The sequence below is a fragment of the Aulostomus chinensis genome, chromosome 5 (genome assembly GCF_037954235.1).
Source record: "Aulostomus chinensis isolate RoL2024-O1b breed Wild chromosome 5, RoL_Achi_v1.0, whole genome shotgun sequence".
Lineage (NCBI taxonomy): Eukaryota > Metazoa > Chordata > Actinopteri > Syngnathiformes > Aulostomidae > Aulostomus > Aulostomus chinensis.
Genome location: NC_141324.1, coordinates 29,816,346 through 29,832,814, shown reverse-complemented (window position 1 = coordinate 29,832,814; position 16,469 = coordinate 29,816,346). Strand labels below are relative to the sequence as shown.

The 16,469-nt window shown below is 45.4% G+C and overlaps 1 protein-coding gene across 1 annotated transcript in view; it reads left to right on the top strand.

The window, feature by feature from the left end:
- LOC147262115 (contactin-associated protein-like 4) overlaps positions 1-16,469 on the top strand; it is a 91,695-nt gene that overhangs the window by 49,613 nt on the left and 25,613 nt on the right. Inside the window, exons 8-14 of the mRNA XM_086204519.1 lie at positions 1,724-1,991; positions 2,500-2,649; positions 3,635-3,806; positions 10,219-10,325; positions 11,795-11,914; positions 12,461-12,661; positions 15,905-16,067. Of these exons, the coding sequence (XP_086060645.1) occupies positions 1,724-1,991; positions 2,500-2,649; positions 3,635-3,806; positions 10,219-10,325; positions 11,795-11,914; positions 12,461-12,661; positions 15,905-16,067 (1,181 nt within the window). The remainder of the gene's footprint in view (positions 1-1,723; positions 1,992-2,499; positions 2,650-3,634; positions 3,807-10,218; positions 10,326-11,794; positions 11,915-12,460; positions 12,662-15,904; positions 16,068-16,469) is intronic.

The window sequence follows — 16,469 nt, the reverse complement described above, 5'->3', positions numbered from 1 at the left end:
TTAAAGTCATATTAATGATTTTATAATTAAATTCCCAATGTAATGTGAAAAGGGTCATTTGAAGCAACAAAACGCAGAGACATTTATCACCGTCTCGCTTGACTTGATGGTTTCTGGCATCGGTTAGTCATAAACCAGGTCCAGACCCTCATCATTCTAATAGAGACAGCTCAGTAGCCGGGGGGAAGATGTTTTGAACCACTGACTCTTCTGACTTTCATGAAACTGCGTGGAAAAAAAAGCTCGTGCTCTATCTGTGTTTGCTCTACATCTCCTTCCTGATCCTGTCTGTCTGGTTTGAGCTGCTAGTTGGCGGATGCTCAGAAAGCCTTTCATCCTCGTATTAGCCTGCATTAAACATCTCAAAGAATTGTTTTTTTCTTAGATGACAGATTACGTAAATCATTTGGGGGAAGTAAAGAGCTTTGATGTTCCTCTGCTCCAACTGTCTGGGCTCTGGGCTTTTATATGTGAGAGAGAATACATGATCAATAGATGGACCCGGGCCACCTAGAATAAAAACTGCAGGTTTAACTCGTCCTCCAAAAAAAGTGATAAAACAATTGACTTTTCTGAGACTACAGGCCTATTAAGGAGGGTCCTAACAAAGACCAGGAGGACACGAGGCAGTCACTGCACGCGTTTCCATATGAACCAATCGTTCGGCTCAGTGCAACGATAAACAACCAGGGGTCAACGTGTGGAGTCCATGTGGGTGTTTGTACATGCACCTACACGCGTGTGTGTACATTTATATGTATATTGACATCCATGTGGAACCACTGGGAATCATCCGGCTCCTGCCAGTGCTGCTAATGAGCTGCTAGCTGTTTAATGACGCTAACAAGGTCATTAGAACTTGTCATTAGTAGCTAACAAGAACAGTGAGTAATAAGAGAACAGGCAAGTGCAGACAGTGGTGAGACTTTCAATAGCGCTTCTTTGTCTTTCGCACCATTTTTTTTTTTCCCCCGTCGATGACACAATGACCGGAGCGAGCCGAGCCGAGCTGAGAGAGGAGTTTAAAAAAAAAGCTTTCTCATTACAGTAAAGAACCGGAGAGCAAAATGAGTCATAATGCGGCTCAAAGATTCCCATGCATGGCTGAAGATGTAATAGAGACTGTTTTACAAGAGGGCTTCAGGTAGCATTAGGAAAGTTATAGTCTGTTTTAATATACTTGTGGCCACACTTGGAACCATGATAACAAAATTAAGTGGAGCCTTCAGAGATGTGTAGGTGTATGAGGTTTTTATGGTTGTGTACTGGTGAGTGGCGCTTTGGGGATTTTATAGCTCACTGCTCATTTTTTGCAGAGGTGCTACATCCACCAGCGAGCACGCCGGTGTATATTTTAACGGCTCTACAAAGGGCTTTCTAGATGTCGTCTGTGTTTCTGCTGCATTGTAAAGTTAGCGGGCCGATATTCCCAGCAGAAAGCCGCGACTCCACCGGAGTGACCATTTGTCACAACCACGACTCAACACAATGGACCACAGCAGAGACATCTACAGTTAGCACGACTGTTCTCACACGTAAGCCGCGTCTCTTCACTCCACCAAGCTGACATTAACATTCCGGTTCGTGGCTTTTATTCTCAAGGAGACTTGCTGATGAGATCACTGCGACATGAGGTCGCGTCGACACGCCCTCTGCTGCTAATTAATATTCATGTTTTCTGTTGCTTTATCTCTCTGGTGATCATATTTCCTCTCTGTCTCAGGGCAATGTCACCTTTTCTTGTGCTGAGCCAGTTTCCGCCGCCGTGACGTTCCCCGGCCTCCAGAGCTTCCTCCAGTTGCCAGGGGCGACTGCTTCCACCTTAGGGGGTGTGTCCGTGGGGTTTCAGTTCAGGACGTGGAACAAGGCGGGGCTGCTGCTCACCTTTGACCTTCCTCAGCAAGCGGGTGTGGTCTGGATGTACCTGAGCGAGGCCAGGCTCCGGCTACAGATTCACAAAGGTGGCAGGGTGATGCTGGAGCTCAGCACAGGTCAGTGTCACAGCCTGTAGAATCAATTTCTGACCTGCCCCTGGCCTTTAAAACTAATTACCAAGGTTGGCTAAAAGCACCACAGTCCCGTAGCTTTAGCTGGAAGCTAATAATCACTGACAACAGCAAAAATGTCCAAGAACGTGCGTCAGTGGTCCACAATGCTGGGGTTCAGCTCTCCACTGGACAATAAAGGTCAAGCTCAACAGATGGCGAGGAGATTCTTATTCAGAAATAAAAAGCTGAGATGATTCTGATAAAACTTGATTCCTCTTTCCACTTTTCATGCACTTCTTTTTTTCCAATACCTCATATGTTTGTTTTACGCGCCCCCCCCCCCCCCCCCCTCAAAAATACATCCAAATACTGGTATTTTAATCTTGTGATTAATCAGGACTGGGATATTATTTTGATCAACCCACTCGTGTTTTCACAGCCCTATAATAATCAGTCAATTATTATAATAATTATAATCTACAGATGTGCAACATCTGCTGTATTTTCCCAGGCTCTAATCTCAGTGACGGTCAGTGGCACGCAGTGGAGCTGAACTCCAGGAGAGGTCGTCTGACCATCGCTGTAGATAAAGAAGAAGGCGGCGTCGCTCATGGCAGCCCTTCATTTCCTGTCGCGGTGGGAAGTCAGCTCTTTTTCGGTGGTAAGACTGCAGCATGTGTGTTATCAACAGCGTCCCCGTAAACAATTCAGTTGTGTCATCAATCACCGAAGATGGTGATCGCCTTGTGCTGCACTGAAAAGGTCCCTCAATATCAGCATTCAGACATAGTTTTTGCACGTACAAATACTGCAACTAGTGCAGTAGCTGGGCCCTCGTTAACGGGTCTGAGACAAGCGAGTTTTCGTAGAGGCTGAATTTAATTTCCCTCATCTTTCCTGAATAGAACTCCTCATTAGAACATTTATATTTCCAATCAAAAATTCTGTTTAAATCGTGTCTTTTTGCGAAAGGGTGAATATTTTCTTTACCCTGAAACTGTAGTCCAGAGCTGCAGTGTGTGGCTTTGACACTGGACATGTGAATGAACAGCCTGTGACTACGGAGCACTGAAGGGGACAAAAAAGGGGGAACTTTTTCCGGCAGAAACCCTCTTTAGCTGTAGGTTTCAGTTTAAAACACCGTGATTTCTGTTTCAGTGGTTTAAAAGAACCTGTCAACATTCTCCTTTTTTTTCTTTCCACTCTTGGTGCTTCTTTTTATTCTTACTTCCTTCTCCACTCTGCTTCCCTGCTGCCTTTTCTTAAATATCATCTGCTTTGTCCTTTCTCTGCTCAGCAGTATTGCAGTGCTGGCATGTTCTGTAACTGCCTGAGGCTTTTTATTATCCACATATGTATTATATAGTGCAAATTACATTGTGCTCTACCGCACAGCGAGTGGAGGCTCCCTGGCACATTTACCACAGCTCTGCCCTCCACGCTGACCCTGAGAAAAGCTCTTTACTGCTGTACATCGCTGTTTCATGAATTAAGACAAAACAATCGGGTTAAGTTAGCTGTGCACTTGTGAAGATGACAGTCGTGTCGGGCTTGGTCACTGAGCCTGTCACTGAGCCTGTCACTGTGCCCTCTCTCTCTCCTCCATGTCGTTCTACTGTTTAAGGGCTCTTTTCCTTCTCGTTCAGGTTGCCCTCCTGAGGAAGACGGTCAGGAATGCAAGAATCCCTTCGACATCTTCCAGGGCTGCATGCGTCTCCTAATTGTGGAAAACCAGCCGGTGAACCTGATCATGGTGCAGCAAAGACTGCTGGGAAACTACAGTCAGCTGCAGATCGACATGTGTGGCATCATTGACAGGTCAGTCTACCCATTCACCTGGTCGGAAAGCTGCAGGCCAGATGTAGGCCCCCCGCAGGCTCCTTTGACCAGAAGGCGATGGGATTTTTGCATTGGATTTTCGATGAGATGAACACCTAATGTTAAGCATCGGTGCAGTCAACAGGAGTAAAAAACAAAGGTTAGGCTGTGAAGAAACTACGTCTCTGAAACACGATTAACTGCAACTATGACGAAGTTTCACACTGCTTCTTTCTTCTTCTCCGTTTCTTTGCAAGGACACATTTGGTGTCCACGACGACCTCTGCAGTCTTGTGTCACGGATTGTTATCAACTGCAATTTTGAAGCTTTAAGATCCACAGGAGTGGTACCTGATGACATATTTTATCTTGTAGAACGAAACTTGTGTGAACGACAGACTTTATGTCAGCCATTGAAATCCTCCGGTGTTTGAATCCAGGGAAGTAGAACTTCAACAATGCTTATTTCTGGGTTTATGTCTCAATTCTGTGCAACTTTACAAACCTCTGAGAAGCGTTAGTGTGACTAAATAGAGGATTTGGAAAAGTACACCTTTTACTCAGGGTGGTGTTTCTGTCTGAGAGGGCAGGCATTGAACCCACGTGGCCACAGTTACATCTGCAGTTCATCTTTGAGTCTCACACACACACACACACACACACACACACACACACACACACACACACACACACACACAGTAAAGATGGTAATGTGATGTGAGCAGCAGCCATATCCTCCTTGAGAAAAACTCTCTGAAAAACTCAAAAGGCTGGTATGCAGCTTTATAAAACCCAGAATCCCAGACTGACCTGATATCTCAGTGGCAACCATGGCAGTGGAACAACATCGTGGCTGTCAGCTGACTTCAATCCCCAAAGAAGGAAAAAAAAAACACAAGAAAAACAGGCCAACGTTTCTCTTTACCCCTCATATTCTCCAGACCTTCAGTCACTCTAATGTCTTTGAGCAATTCTCAGTGAGAGCGGAACTGCTGGGAACACAAAGCTGTGAAGCTGCAGACGTACAGGAGTGAGGAGAGACAGAGAAATGTTGACCGTCTTAAATTGCAGTGTGGTGAACCTTGTGTGGTCTTGGCATCGCCGGCTACACCGCAGAACAAAAGCCAGAGCCATCAGTCAGCAGATAGTTGCATTTTTGTATTTCCATTCTGAGTTGTCTTGATTGTTTTGTCATTCAGCTTTATGCAGTATGACACGCAACCTTTGTTGAAGTGAAATGTAATTTTTCTGTTTTCTGATTTTTTGACAGAGTAATTTATTTGTGAGATGAAACTGTATTAGTTCAAGGAAAGACACAGCAAGTACACACAAAGATTCAAAAGTACGTGTGTGTGCTTACTCGCAGTGCGTAAGGACAATCACTTCAGACAGGCTTCCCCGTTTGCTTGAGTCTCCTACAAATCAAGTTTTCCCCCTCATCATTTGTTTATTTCCTCCCAAAATGATGTTTAGATTTTCACTGTTTGAGATTCTGCCTTTTTTTCAAGGCGGTTTTTAGTTGAAACCTCAGCAAGCAAGCCTTGGTCAGTCTAGTCTCGTTACTACTTTGCTCCTCAAGAGGTGACATTGAGTCACTTCACCGTGAGGCAGCTGCACCAGAGGGACGCAGCCCGCCGATGCAACTCGAGGTTATGATGCTCTGCTCGGAGGTCGACTGGAAAAGTTTCATCCTCAGCTCACACTAAGGAAGTGTTTTTCTTTCTAACAATCGGTGCGAGCACCCCAACTTCCTGGTCACATGCATCCCCCCTCTTGATTCGGAGTTTGAAATAAGATGTGCCCGCTTGTTCAGTTCACCTACAAATTGCAGCTGTAAAGTGTGAATCATGAGCCGTGAGTTGTGTCATTTGACACTGATATTTTTGTTGTCATCTCTCTCCCGCTGTCAGACGCTGGTGGTAAGAGAGCTAAAAAAAACAGATTTGTTGCAGTGAAACAAACATGCTCTGAAGCTACAGCAGTGCCAACTGTAACACACACACACACACACACACACACGCGCGCGCGCGCGCATATCTTCACGAGAGACACAGAATCTGCTTCAGCGGGTTTAATTGAATATCCTCCTCCTTATCAGATTATTATTTATTTGAACGCACTTTCTGCTCAGATCTGACTTCTCGCTGGAACAAAGCAAGAGAAAAATCATAGCTCCCTCTGCACTTCGCCTCGCTGAAACTCTGTTGATTAAATTTTGGGTCCTTGGGATACAGTTGGAAAGAAAATGGAGTTACTGACACATTTTCCCTTCACCACATCGTCTGCTTCAGAGCAGTTTAGCGCATCTTCTTCGCCTGTGGTGTAGCAAGGACCAAGAAGAACCTCCTGAGTTATGATGTAGAACACTTCAACACAGCCTGAGCGCAGATTTAATCTGCTTAATTTACTGTCGTTATTTTATCAGCTGAGCTTCTCTTCAAACCGATATTCAAAAGTCAACTGTATGAAGGTAGTTTTGTAGGTCATTTTTCTCTTGATGTGGGCAAACTGCTACTCTTCTCGGACGTTTTCATCTCTGTGGGCCCGTCTGCTTCGGTCTCAGCCGGTGTGCTGTTCTGAAAACGTGATGTCAGAGCTTCAGACTTCAGGGACACTGCGGCGTACCGGAGTTTGGCTTTGGGTGCCAGCCAGCTGGCATCCCGTGGGCTCCCTGACTTTGATATCAGGCTCTGGCCTTGATCTTGGTGGGGGTGTGGGAGCCCGATGTTGTCTGGGGGGTGTTCCAGGAGCTTGCTGACTCAGAGTGACTCAGTCGATCCCCTGGTGCGTTTCTGGGCCTGTTCTGGTTCCTGGGGCTGCAGGGGGATCAGAGCAACTCAGTAGTATTAGTACGATCCCACCAGGGGTGATGAATGGATTCAGAGCCACTGAAGTTCCATTTAAAAGCCCTTGTAATGTAAAGTCTTAGGCTTCTTCCTCTGTCTGCTGCTCCTGCTGGGGGGTCGCCACAGCTGATCATTGATCAGTATTATTTCACCCTCCCTATTTTCTGGGCATTAAAGCTGCGCTCACTTGTGTGTTCCCTGTGGTTAGGGATGGAGGCAATTAAGGGTTCCCTGTCTTGGTCAAGGACTCTTCAGTGCAGTCACCAGTGACCCTTTGGTTATTAGACGGCCACTCTCCCACTCTCCGAGCCGCCCCCCACCGATGTCAGGAGCAAGAGGTCAGAAACGGGCTAAAAAAAAGTTTTCCCTCGCCTCTTTCATTTCAGAGGAGAAAAGGGCAACTGAACATAGTCCAGTGTGTTTTCTTCTTTCTCCTCTTATACAGTTATAGGTTGCAGTTGTCAAGACACTGAGATTTCGGATACTTCACTCGTTCGTACTGCCTGTGGTTAATATCTCTAATGTTCTTAATCCGGTGCAGTGACCCTCACTGGTCTTTGAGAACCCAGAGGTGAAAACTGCAGCGACTTTGTTAGGGTTTTGTTGTGAACTTATTCCACCCTGAGTAATTGGATTACTCATTACAGCACAATAAACTAGTTATTTGGACTGAACAGGCAGAATAATCAGACACTGAATTTATTCATAAAAACTCTGTTAAATCCTTTGAATTTTGCTCACGTGACACTAATGCGTGCATTTAAATAAAAAAGCAGATATTTTAGTGTCTAGCTTGTGTGGTAATTTGAATGTAAATTGAATGTAAGTGTTTTATCTCGAGAGTTCAGCTTACTTTCGATTCAAGCAGCATCGAGATAAATGGAGGTGGACTCCCACTGTAGCAGCCTGGCGGACGTCTGACTCAGTAGTTTTATCCAAATAAACAGGAGGTTGCAGATCTCTACAGTCATCGGCCTCTTTGACTCTCCTGCCAGGGGTCGGCCCAACACTCTCAAAACAACGCAAGTGGAAATCAAAATGTGCATTTATAAATGCAGCGTGGCTGGGAGAGCCAATGGTTGTGTGTCTCTATGTGTCCAGGGTGAACCCCGCCTCTCACCTGAAGGCTGCTGGGATAGGCTCCACCCCCCACCCCTTAACAGGATAAGAAGTGGAAAACGGATGGACTGTTACCAGCTCTGCGGTTCACTGGCTTTATGACATTTTATTCTACATCATCAAATACATCAGTCAGCGCTGAACAAGAGCAGAGACTCTGTTGAAGTCATGTGCCTGTGGTTTGGTTTGCTCAGCAGTTTAACGTTAGCTTTGAAACGCTAACAGCTCTGTTTCTGCTTCGAAAATCTTTTAAACGGTGTTTGCTGGTGACGATATCCTGCTGGGCAAAATCAGTCTCCCCATTTTTCCGTCCGCCACACAGCTTCTTTTCTGTAAAAATCTGAAGATTCCGCTGGCTGCTGGCTTTTCCCAGGGTGATGCTAACTTCCGGGTTGGACTACAAAACGGCCTCTTCCCTTTAAGCACTCGTGCCTTGATTTGCTGCGCCTAAAGAGGCATCGCGATTGTTGACCATTTTAATGGTGCAGAAACAACAAGCAAGCAAACTTAAGCAGAAACCAATGAAATACACCAATGTGTTTATTAGTTGACAAACTAATACAATTTCATAGATTTACATGAATGCTGGGGCATTTATAACAAAACTCATTACACCAAATCAAGCAATACTTGATGGGCACCAGCTGAGCGTAGGGTTCCATCAAGGCACTCGCGGGGATCAATGAAGGATTAAGTGGGAAAACGGATGGATAGAGATAGAAGACGACAAACTGTGAGTGCGTGTTCTCCTTCCTCTGTATCAAGTATATGTCCAGCTATGCAGATAAAGAAAAACATACATTGGAATCTCTTGTCATAGGTCACCTCTACTGTCCATGTCAGAATTGCTTTGTCCCAGTGTCAGCATCCCTCCCTCCCTCCTCCCCCACAGGACCGGCGGTGTGCAGGTTAGCACCACCTGATAGTTTCCTATAAATGACAGGGAGAGCTTCAGTGGCGTCTTCTGGGAGAAGGATTCATTTAAAGAACTTCGTCAAACAGTCTGGAAGCACTTAAGAAGAGCAGCTCAGTTCAGAGGACTTCTTTCTTTTATATAAAATGAAAGAAAATGCAAAGAAAGACATCTGTGAAGTCATGAAAGCATTCTTTTGATCTTTCTAAGGAAGGGTGAATGGTGCAATGAATAGTCATATTCCCCGTCAACACAAGGTTTCTTTCATATTTTTAAACCACGATCTTCCGCAGTTTGAGCTAAGTACGACCCAATATTCAAATGAAAGATGTTCTATTTGGAGTCCTTGTCACCTGCACTTCTTTCCAGCCGTGTATTTAGGCGAACTAATGGCCATCAGATACAAAACCTTGAAGTTCTTTGACTAAAAGCATCCAAAGCAAATGTAGAAAGATGCCATGAAGTAAGAAGTCTTTTATTTTAATGAAAATATTTTCTTTCTGGAGTTTGAAAGCATGTTTCCGCCATTCATCTCACTTCTACAGATGCCGCTTGATTGCCTCGTCCTTTTAGATTATTGATGAACTGAGCTAATCGTGGTTAATGGAAGATCCTGAAGGAGGCAGTGGCGGTCAAACTTATCATATGTCATATTATTTTGTGATGAAGGCAAACTCAACATCGGCAAGTTTGAGCTGGAACTGAAGAATCTCAGTCGACCCGGCATGCACACGGTTAATGCTGAGCCCAGAGCTTTCTGTGCAGCCGCCATGATTGTGCAACTGCAGATTTATCTCAGGTCTGCAGTTGCACACAAATCTATGGTTTGTCTGTGCATAATGTGACATATTCCCTATTAGAAGTCCAAATAATAGTTTTGTGTCCGAACTCCAAATCAATCAGTGCACTCGAGTCTTTTCTCTACAGCTAAAGCTGATTTAATAATAAGGATTTATTCGCTATCCTATAGGCTATGATTCATTAATCTTTGAAATTACCCCAGAGGTTGGAGTATGTAGCAGGAATGCTTTCTTTTCCACTCCAGATTCTATTATCTCAGCTGAGGGTTTCTGCCATAAAACTGTAAAAGATAACACAGTCATTACACAGTCGATGGAATCAGCCGGTGCATATTTCTGGTTTGATGCTGGCGCTCCCTTTTCCCTGCGCCTGCTGCATACTGGAGGATTACTGCCACGGTGTTCCAGCAGGAAGTCAGCAGGTTCAACCAGAGGAGATGGTTTATTGGCCCAAAAGCTTGAAAACCTGGAAACTTAAGCCGAATGTGCCCTGAGAGCAACTGTCACTGTAATGAATGGGAGCAAATTTGGCTCCTTTTACAACACAAAAAGTGCTCTTAAGCCGAACGCAGATTCAGCTAAATATTTCATGTAAATGTTCTCTCTTTGCCACGTTACAAACGAGCAGTGTTTGCAGATGACGAGCTCCTTAGTAATGTTTGTAAAATTGGGTTCCCCTTCCTCCCTCCCTCTCTCTCTCTCTCTCTCTCTCCCTCTCTCTCTCGCTCGCTCAGGTGTTCTCCCAGTCGATGTGAACATGGCGGCAGCTGCAGTCAGTCCTGGACCATCTTCCACTGCAACTGTACCGGCAGCGGCTACAGCGGAGCGACCTGCCACAGCTGTAAGTCAAACACAGGAACTTGAAAGGGGGGGAGTAAAGCTGAAGACTGTTGCTGCGGTTACAGCCCACCGCCGGTTTAAAGGTGTAAAGCGAGGCAGCAACTGCGAGCTGAGATGGAGATTTACGAGTTTCTGTGCCCTTTTCCCTTAAGACCAAAATACTTCTCCACACAGTTTATCTCCACTAAATCTGTTTTATCTTGGCTGAGGAAACGTCTCAGGGCTTCTGGTCTGTTCGCAGGATTATGCAAAACAAGTCAACGTTTCTTGAACCTCGCTGGGAGGATGGGATACGGTCCAAGAAAGAGCCACTTCAAGTTTGGAGTTGATCAAAGATTTTCTCCTTGTTTGAGTGATATTCAAATCAGGTTTTTGTGTTTGATGGCAGGATATCTCTCAAAATGATGGAGGGATTTTGATCAGAATTGGCAGTAAGATAGTAAATATTACAAAAAAATTGTCTGTTCTAGGCCACTGGCAGGATATTACTCTGACAGTGGTACGTTTCTTCCTGGTGGAGGTCAAGTTTTCAGGGGAGCTTTTCCCTCTCTCAGCAGTTTGAAGGAAACATTTTCATCACACTCGGTGGAGGGCTGTCGTATGAGCCAAGGAAGACTCCACCACATTTTGAGCCAGATTGGTCGTAGCGCCACCGCGTCGAGACATAAACTAGTATGCTATTGATTACTCTTGACCGCCCCCCTCAGAGGGGTCAACACGATCATCTCTAGTATGACCAGAAGCACCCGAAGAACTTGATGAAGGGTTGATGCTGAAGGGAAGTCATAGCGCCCCCTTGAAGTTACAGGAAGAACGGCTGATGTAGCAAACATTTCATTTCCCTCATGGAAAATCTAAATATGATCAGGTTTCACGTCCTTCAACGGAACATCCACACACTCCAACATGCGTGGGTGCGCGAGGGTCCACACACACCACTTGCAAATTTGATTAGGGCCCGAGCTTGAAAGTTTGCCTCGTGGAGGTACGCGGTGCCCTGTCAGTGCCTCCTACTTCCTGATGTTTCTAACCGCACCGAGGGAATATGATGAATTAAAGGCCTTTGGCTGTGGAGAAGAAGAAAGATAAACAGTTGAGCAGAGAGTGTAAACCTTCAGATATGGATTTGACTGGAAGGGCTTGATTCTGTGACTGTAGAGGCTGGAGGAACAGAGGGAGAGAGAAACTGATAGAGATGGAGGTCCAAAGTTTTAGTTACTGGTTCTTGTTTTTCCATCTGTCGTTACTGTCCTGGCTGATCTTTGCTGCTGCAAAAACACAATCCCTCATGATTTCTCCGGCGCGGTTATGAGACGGTGATTCAGTGCTGTCAGACCCCCATGAAGCAGCGACCGTGGTCCTCCTCCAGCCACGGCCGCGTGATCGCCATCGCCACCTCCTTCCTGTGTCCTCCAGTGTTGTCGCTGCGATTCATGTCGATTCAAGCTGGTCTGGTTATTTTCCTCTCAGCTGTGTACCAACAGTCCTGCGAGGCGTACAAACACAACGGCAACACGTCGGGGCAGTTCTACATCGACGTGGACGGCAGCGGACCAATCAAACCACAGCTGGTTTACTGCAACATGACAGGTGACGCACTCTCCGTCATCCTCCTGCATCACTCCGCGTTTTCTGTGATTATCTTTGACATAATTGCAAAAGATGAAACTCTGAACCAATTATCTATTATTCATTTTCCTGCGAGACAACCTCCCCCATCCTCCTGTGTCTTAGTCCTTCATGTCACTGCTCCAATCATATAAACATGCATATCCACGACACTCACTGCCTCATACAATATTTACAGCCTCTGTTTTTCTCGCTCATTTGTTAATTGACAATCAAATATCTGTCGCTTTAGTCATTCATTCATAAAACAGGTCTTTACAGTCTTGCTAGTAGTAAAATAAAAGAAACTTAGAACATAAAATTATTGATTTTTGAACAAAATCCTCTCAGCACAACTAATGCAGGTATGGTTACTTCCTGTGCTGGTGATGTGTGACCTGTGGTGACTCGATCCACAAGACAAACAGAGAGAGACAATGATTTGTGGTGCTGCTTCACAATCAGGAGGAGTCATGAACAAGTCGTTGTGATACCAACAACCAACCTGTGTCTCTCACCCCACACCAGCGGAGAACACATGGATGGTCATCCAGCACAACAACACGGAGCTGACCAGAGTCCGACCGTCTCCCGGAGGAGACGCTACTCCGGTCCAGTTTGACTACTTGACTGAGGAGGAGCAGCTGCTGGCTGTCATCAGCCAATCAGAACACTGCGAACAAGAACTGTCCTACCAATGCAGGAAGTCCCGCCTCCTCAATACGCCAGGTGAGGCCTGTTCATTTATCAAGAAAGGTGTGCTGCTTGCATTAGTTATCAGGCTGTTCCCTAATTATACCATCAGACACTAAAATGCTGGGATTCAAAGTCAATGCAGCTTTTAAAAAGAGTAAGAATATAATGACTCGCTTTCCTTCATCAACCTTATGAAGGTGGGGATTTTTAAAAGCCACAATGAGATATTTCTTACATATTCGCCCCTGAATAGGTTAGACCTTAATATGTCCTCTGTAAATGGGAAGAATCAGCAAATCGGTTCACAAACCAAAGCATAACAAGACGAAGACTCATCCCCTGTGCTTGCAGCTCCTTTATGGAGGCGTGATGGTGCGATCTGCCTCCCTGCTGAGAACTGCAGCACCCGCAGGAGCTGGAAGGCTTTGTTGTCATGTTTTTTAAAGAAAAGTAAAGCTTACAGATGATACAAATGTCTTCATGATGTTCATGGATGATGGTAAAAGTATCAGCTTATCACCTACTTCGGTTACTTTTTCCTGTGCTGTGCTGTTCATCATCGTGCTGTTGTTCACCTCTACGGCATTCATGCTCTCTGGAGAGCCTGTGCAGTGGATTATGGGTCCAGCATGGCGATGAATCTCCATTCAAATGATCCATCGATGTTATGTGGCAGTGCGACTCGACTATTTGTCACCTCAGATGTCCTCAGAAACACGCTTAAATCCACTAAATGAGAGTGTTGCCACCATAACGGGTCCGCAGTGGCATCAGCGCTGTGAATACGAGGCTCCACACCCTGACCACTGACCGATGTTGCTCCTGTGATCGCCCAGATGGTCACGAGCCAGGCTTGAGCCTCCTGCCTCCCCAGAAATAGTCCAGCGCTTTCCAGGTGCCGGTCGGCTGCTAGCAAGAGATTTAGAACGAGAAACTAACAAACAGGTACGATGTCTTGGCCTGGACTTTCTCCTGGTTGCCTCACAGCTCCTCAGAGCCAAGAAACAGCCCAGCACCTGACTCCTGTATACAGTAGGAGGCTTGCTGCAGGCTGGGTGGACACGGACCGTCCGCCAGGAACACGTCCCATACCAGACTGTTCCTCCAAGCTCTCCTCCCAACATGAAGTCATCTCTGCTCTGATCTCATCTCCGCCGGCTGGGAGTCTCTGAGCAGGAACTGTGTTATGGTTCACTGTGGCATTTAAATCTACAAAGACAACTTTACCACTGGAACCAAAGTAGGATTTTATTTAGTTTGTGATGATACGTTTATAATTAAAAAGTAGATTTCACTTTATTAAATCTTATCTCAACTTAATCCTTTTAATCTTTTAATCCCATTTAAGCTTTTGGTGGGGATAAAACTAGACATTTATTTATACAATCCTCCTCAAAGCCCCCATTAAAGCACTTTAGACTCAGAAACTTGTTCTTGATTGACTTGTTGGGTTAAATAAATGCTAATGAAAGCTCGGTTAAGCGCATCTATTCACATCTTATTGTATTTCCCAGCCACCAGCAACAAAAATCATTATACTCCGTGTTCCAAACTTATTGAGCCGGCAGGAGTTTTCTCCCCTGTTACAAATGACTCAGACCCATTGATTGGTTAGGATTACCTCATCCTGGTGTGTTGAGTCATTCAGTGTTTTCTCTGTTCGCGATGCTGGGGACATGAATGATAACCACCGAGTTGCGTAAGACGTGTTTCCGTAGCGGCGGATGCAGCCGATTATGGTGTCTGGTAACAGAACGGAGCATCGTTTTTGGATTGCATCATTTGCAGCGTGCGTGGTTTTATGAGGGATCCTGATGGAGTCTGAACAGAATGTTGATGGCTTTTATTTTCAGGGCTTTGGTTCACTTGTTAATGACGGTACTTGAACGACACATGGCAGGTGTGAGATGAGATGAACAGAAGAATCTATGAACTATTAGATGTGTATTAATCTTTTCCTTGCCAGTTATTAGGTTTTATTGAGACGTGTCCAGAGTTTCTACTTCCTGTGGAACCACCGAGGCGGTACGAGAGAGGTTTACCGGGCGTATAAAAGCCACAGCTATGAGTGGTGACAACTTTTTTGGGGGGACTGAGGCTAATAAAATGATGGATGAAAGTAATGAAAGTAGTAGAAAAGGATGAATGGGTAGAAAAATAGAAGTACCACTTTACACTCTGGGAAAATAAAGTGCTGACTCAGCAGAGACCTTTCCAATTACCTTCTCTCATTTTTCTCCACCTATGCACTCTCACAATGTGAGATGTATTTCTGGCTGTACAGAACCATTGCCCTGCATCCAAAAACAGTATATTCAGTGTTATGGTATTATAGTAGGAGCTGGCAAGATTCCCTCGCTTTCATCATGGGTGGCTGAAAGATGCAGACTCCTTAAAAAAAGATAACTTTCTCCACAGCAGCCCCCCCACCCCCACCCCACGGTAAAGTTCCCCTCAGGACACCATGGCATGACGCACAAAGAGACTGAATCCAGATGCTCTGCAGAAGTAACATGTAGGAATCAGGAAAGTTCCTTTTCAAGGCTGCCTAACGATCGGATGCTGCGTTCGTGTGACGTCGGAATGTCTGAGTTTCTGCGTGGGGGTGGGGTCTGACGTCCTCATGAGCTTTGTGGCTCAGCTGTACCGCCGTTTGTAAGGTGTCATCATCTTGACTTTAGGAGACTTTGGTGTTGCAGTGTAACAGTTTCGTCTTGTCGTAATCTGCTGTTACAGCTACAGGTCGGTACCATGTGTAACGATGTGACTTGACGTCGTCACAACATTATGCTTTTATTCATTTATGAACTATTATTTAAATGAGCTCCTGAGATGAAATGATGTCAAATTAACACCTCAACCTCTCTTTGTCTGTCGTCCGACAGATGAGACGGAATGTCAGCGAGTTCGATTAGCACAATGAACAGTTGTGGATGCTAAGTGGTAGCATACCTCCATCAAAGGACCTCATATTTATCTTCCACGATTAGTGGCAGCAGTTCAAGTCATCAACCAAGGTTTATGTGTCTGATTCTGAATAAGAACTTGATAATCTGAAATTAATGCAACGGTACCTTTGGAGAAAAGTACATTTGATAACTTTAGATGGAGGCATGCTAACCCTTCACATCCTCAGATATTCTAAGCAAGGCCTGGGATGTTGGAAAATGTGTGTATTTAAAAAAAGTTGATTTGTTCCTAAAGCTAAACCAAGGTGCTGTGTGTGTGTGTGTGTGTGTGTGTGTGTGTGTGTGTGTGTGTGTGTGTGTGTTCCAGAGGGTTCTCCGTTCAGCTGGTGGCTTGGTGGTCCCGGTCCCGGTCACCTCCAGACTTACTGGGGCGGCGCTCATCCAGGCAGCCAGCAGTGTGCCTGCGGCCTGCAGGGCGACTGTGTGGACCCCCAGCACTACTGCAACTGTGACGCCGACCGCGTGGAGTGGTACTGACCCGACACATGCTGAACACAACAGCTTCTCAGTGGCGCCGTAGCTCTTCTCCAACTGTGGTGGTTGTGGCTTTGGTATTTGAAGGTTGTGCGTGCTCGGACGCTGACGCACTCTCATTGGCATTGGCAGGTTTTGTTTTGACTTTTTTAAGTTTATACAGTTTTCGCCGCCCTTCAATTACAATGAATCGAAGTGATGCCTTAAGTGCAGGTGGGTTTTCTGAGAGCTAAGAGAGCGTTTGTCCACGCTGTCAGAAATCAAGCGTTAATCGCTGTTCTGAATGGCTACACTTTTAGGTGGATTGAAAAGCCACTAGTGTCATGAGCTAAATTTGAGATTAACGACATGTATTTTTAGACTCTGCTGGTAGTGTTGCACGTGGTTGTTCATGTGAA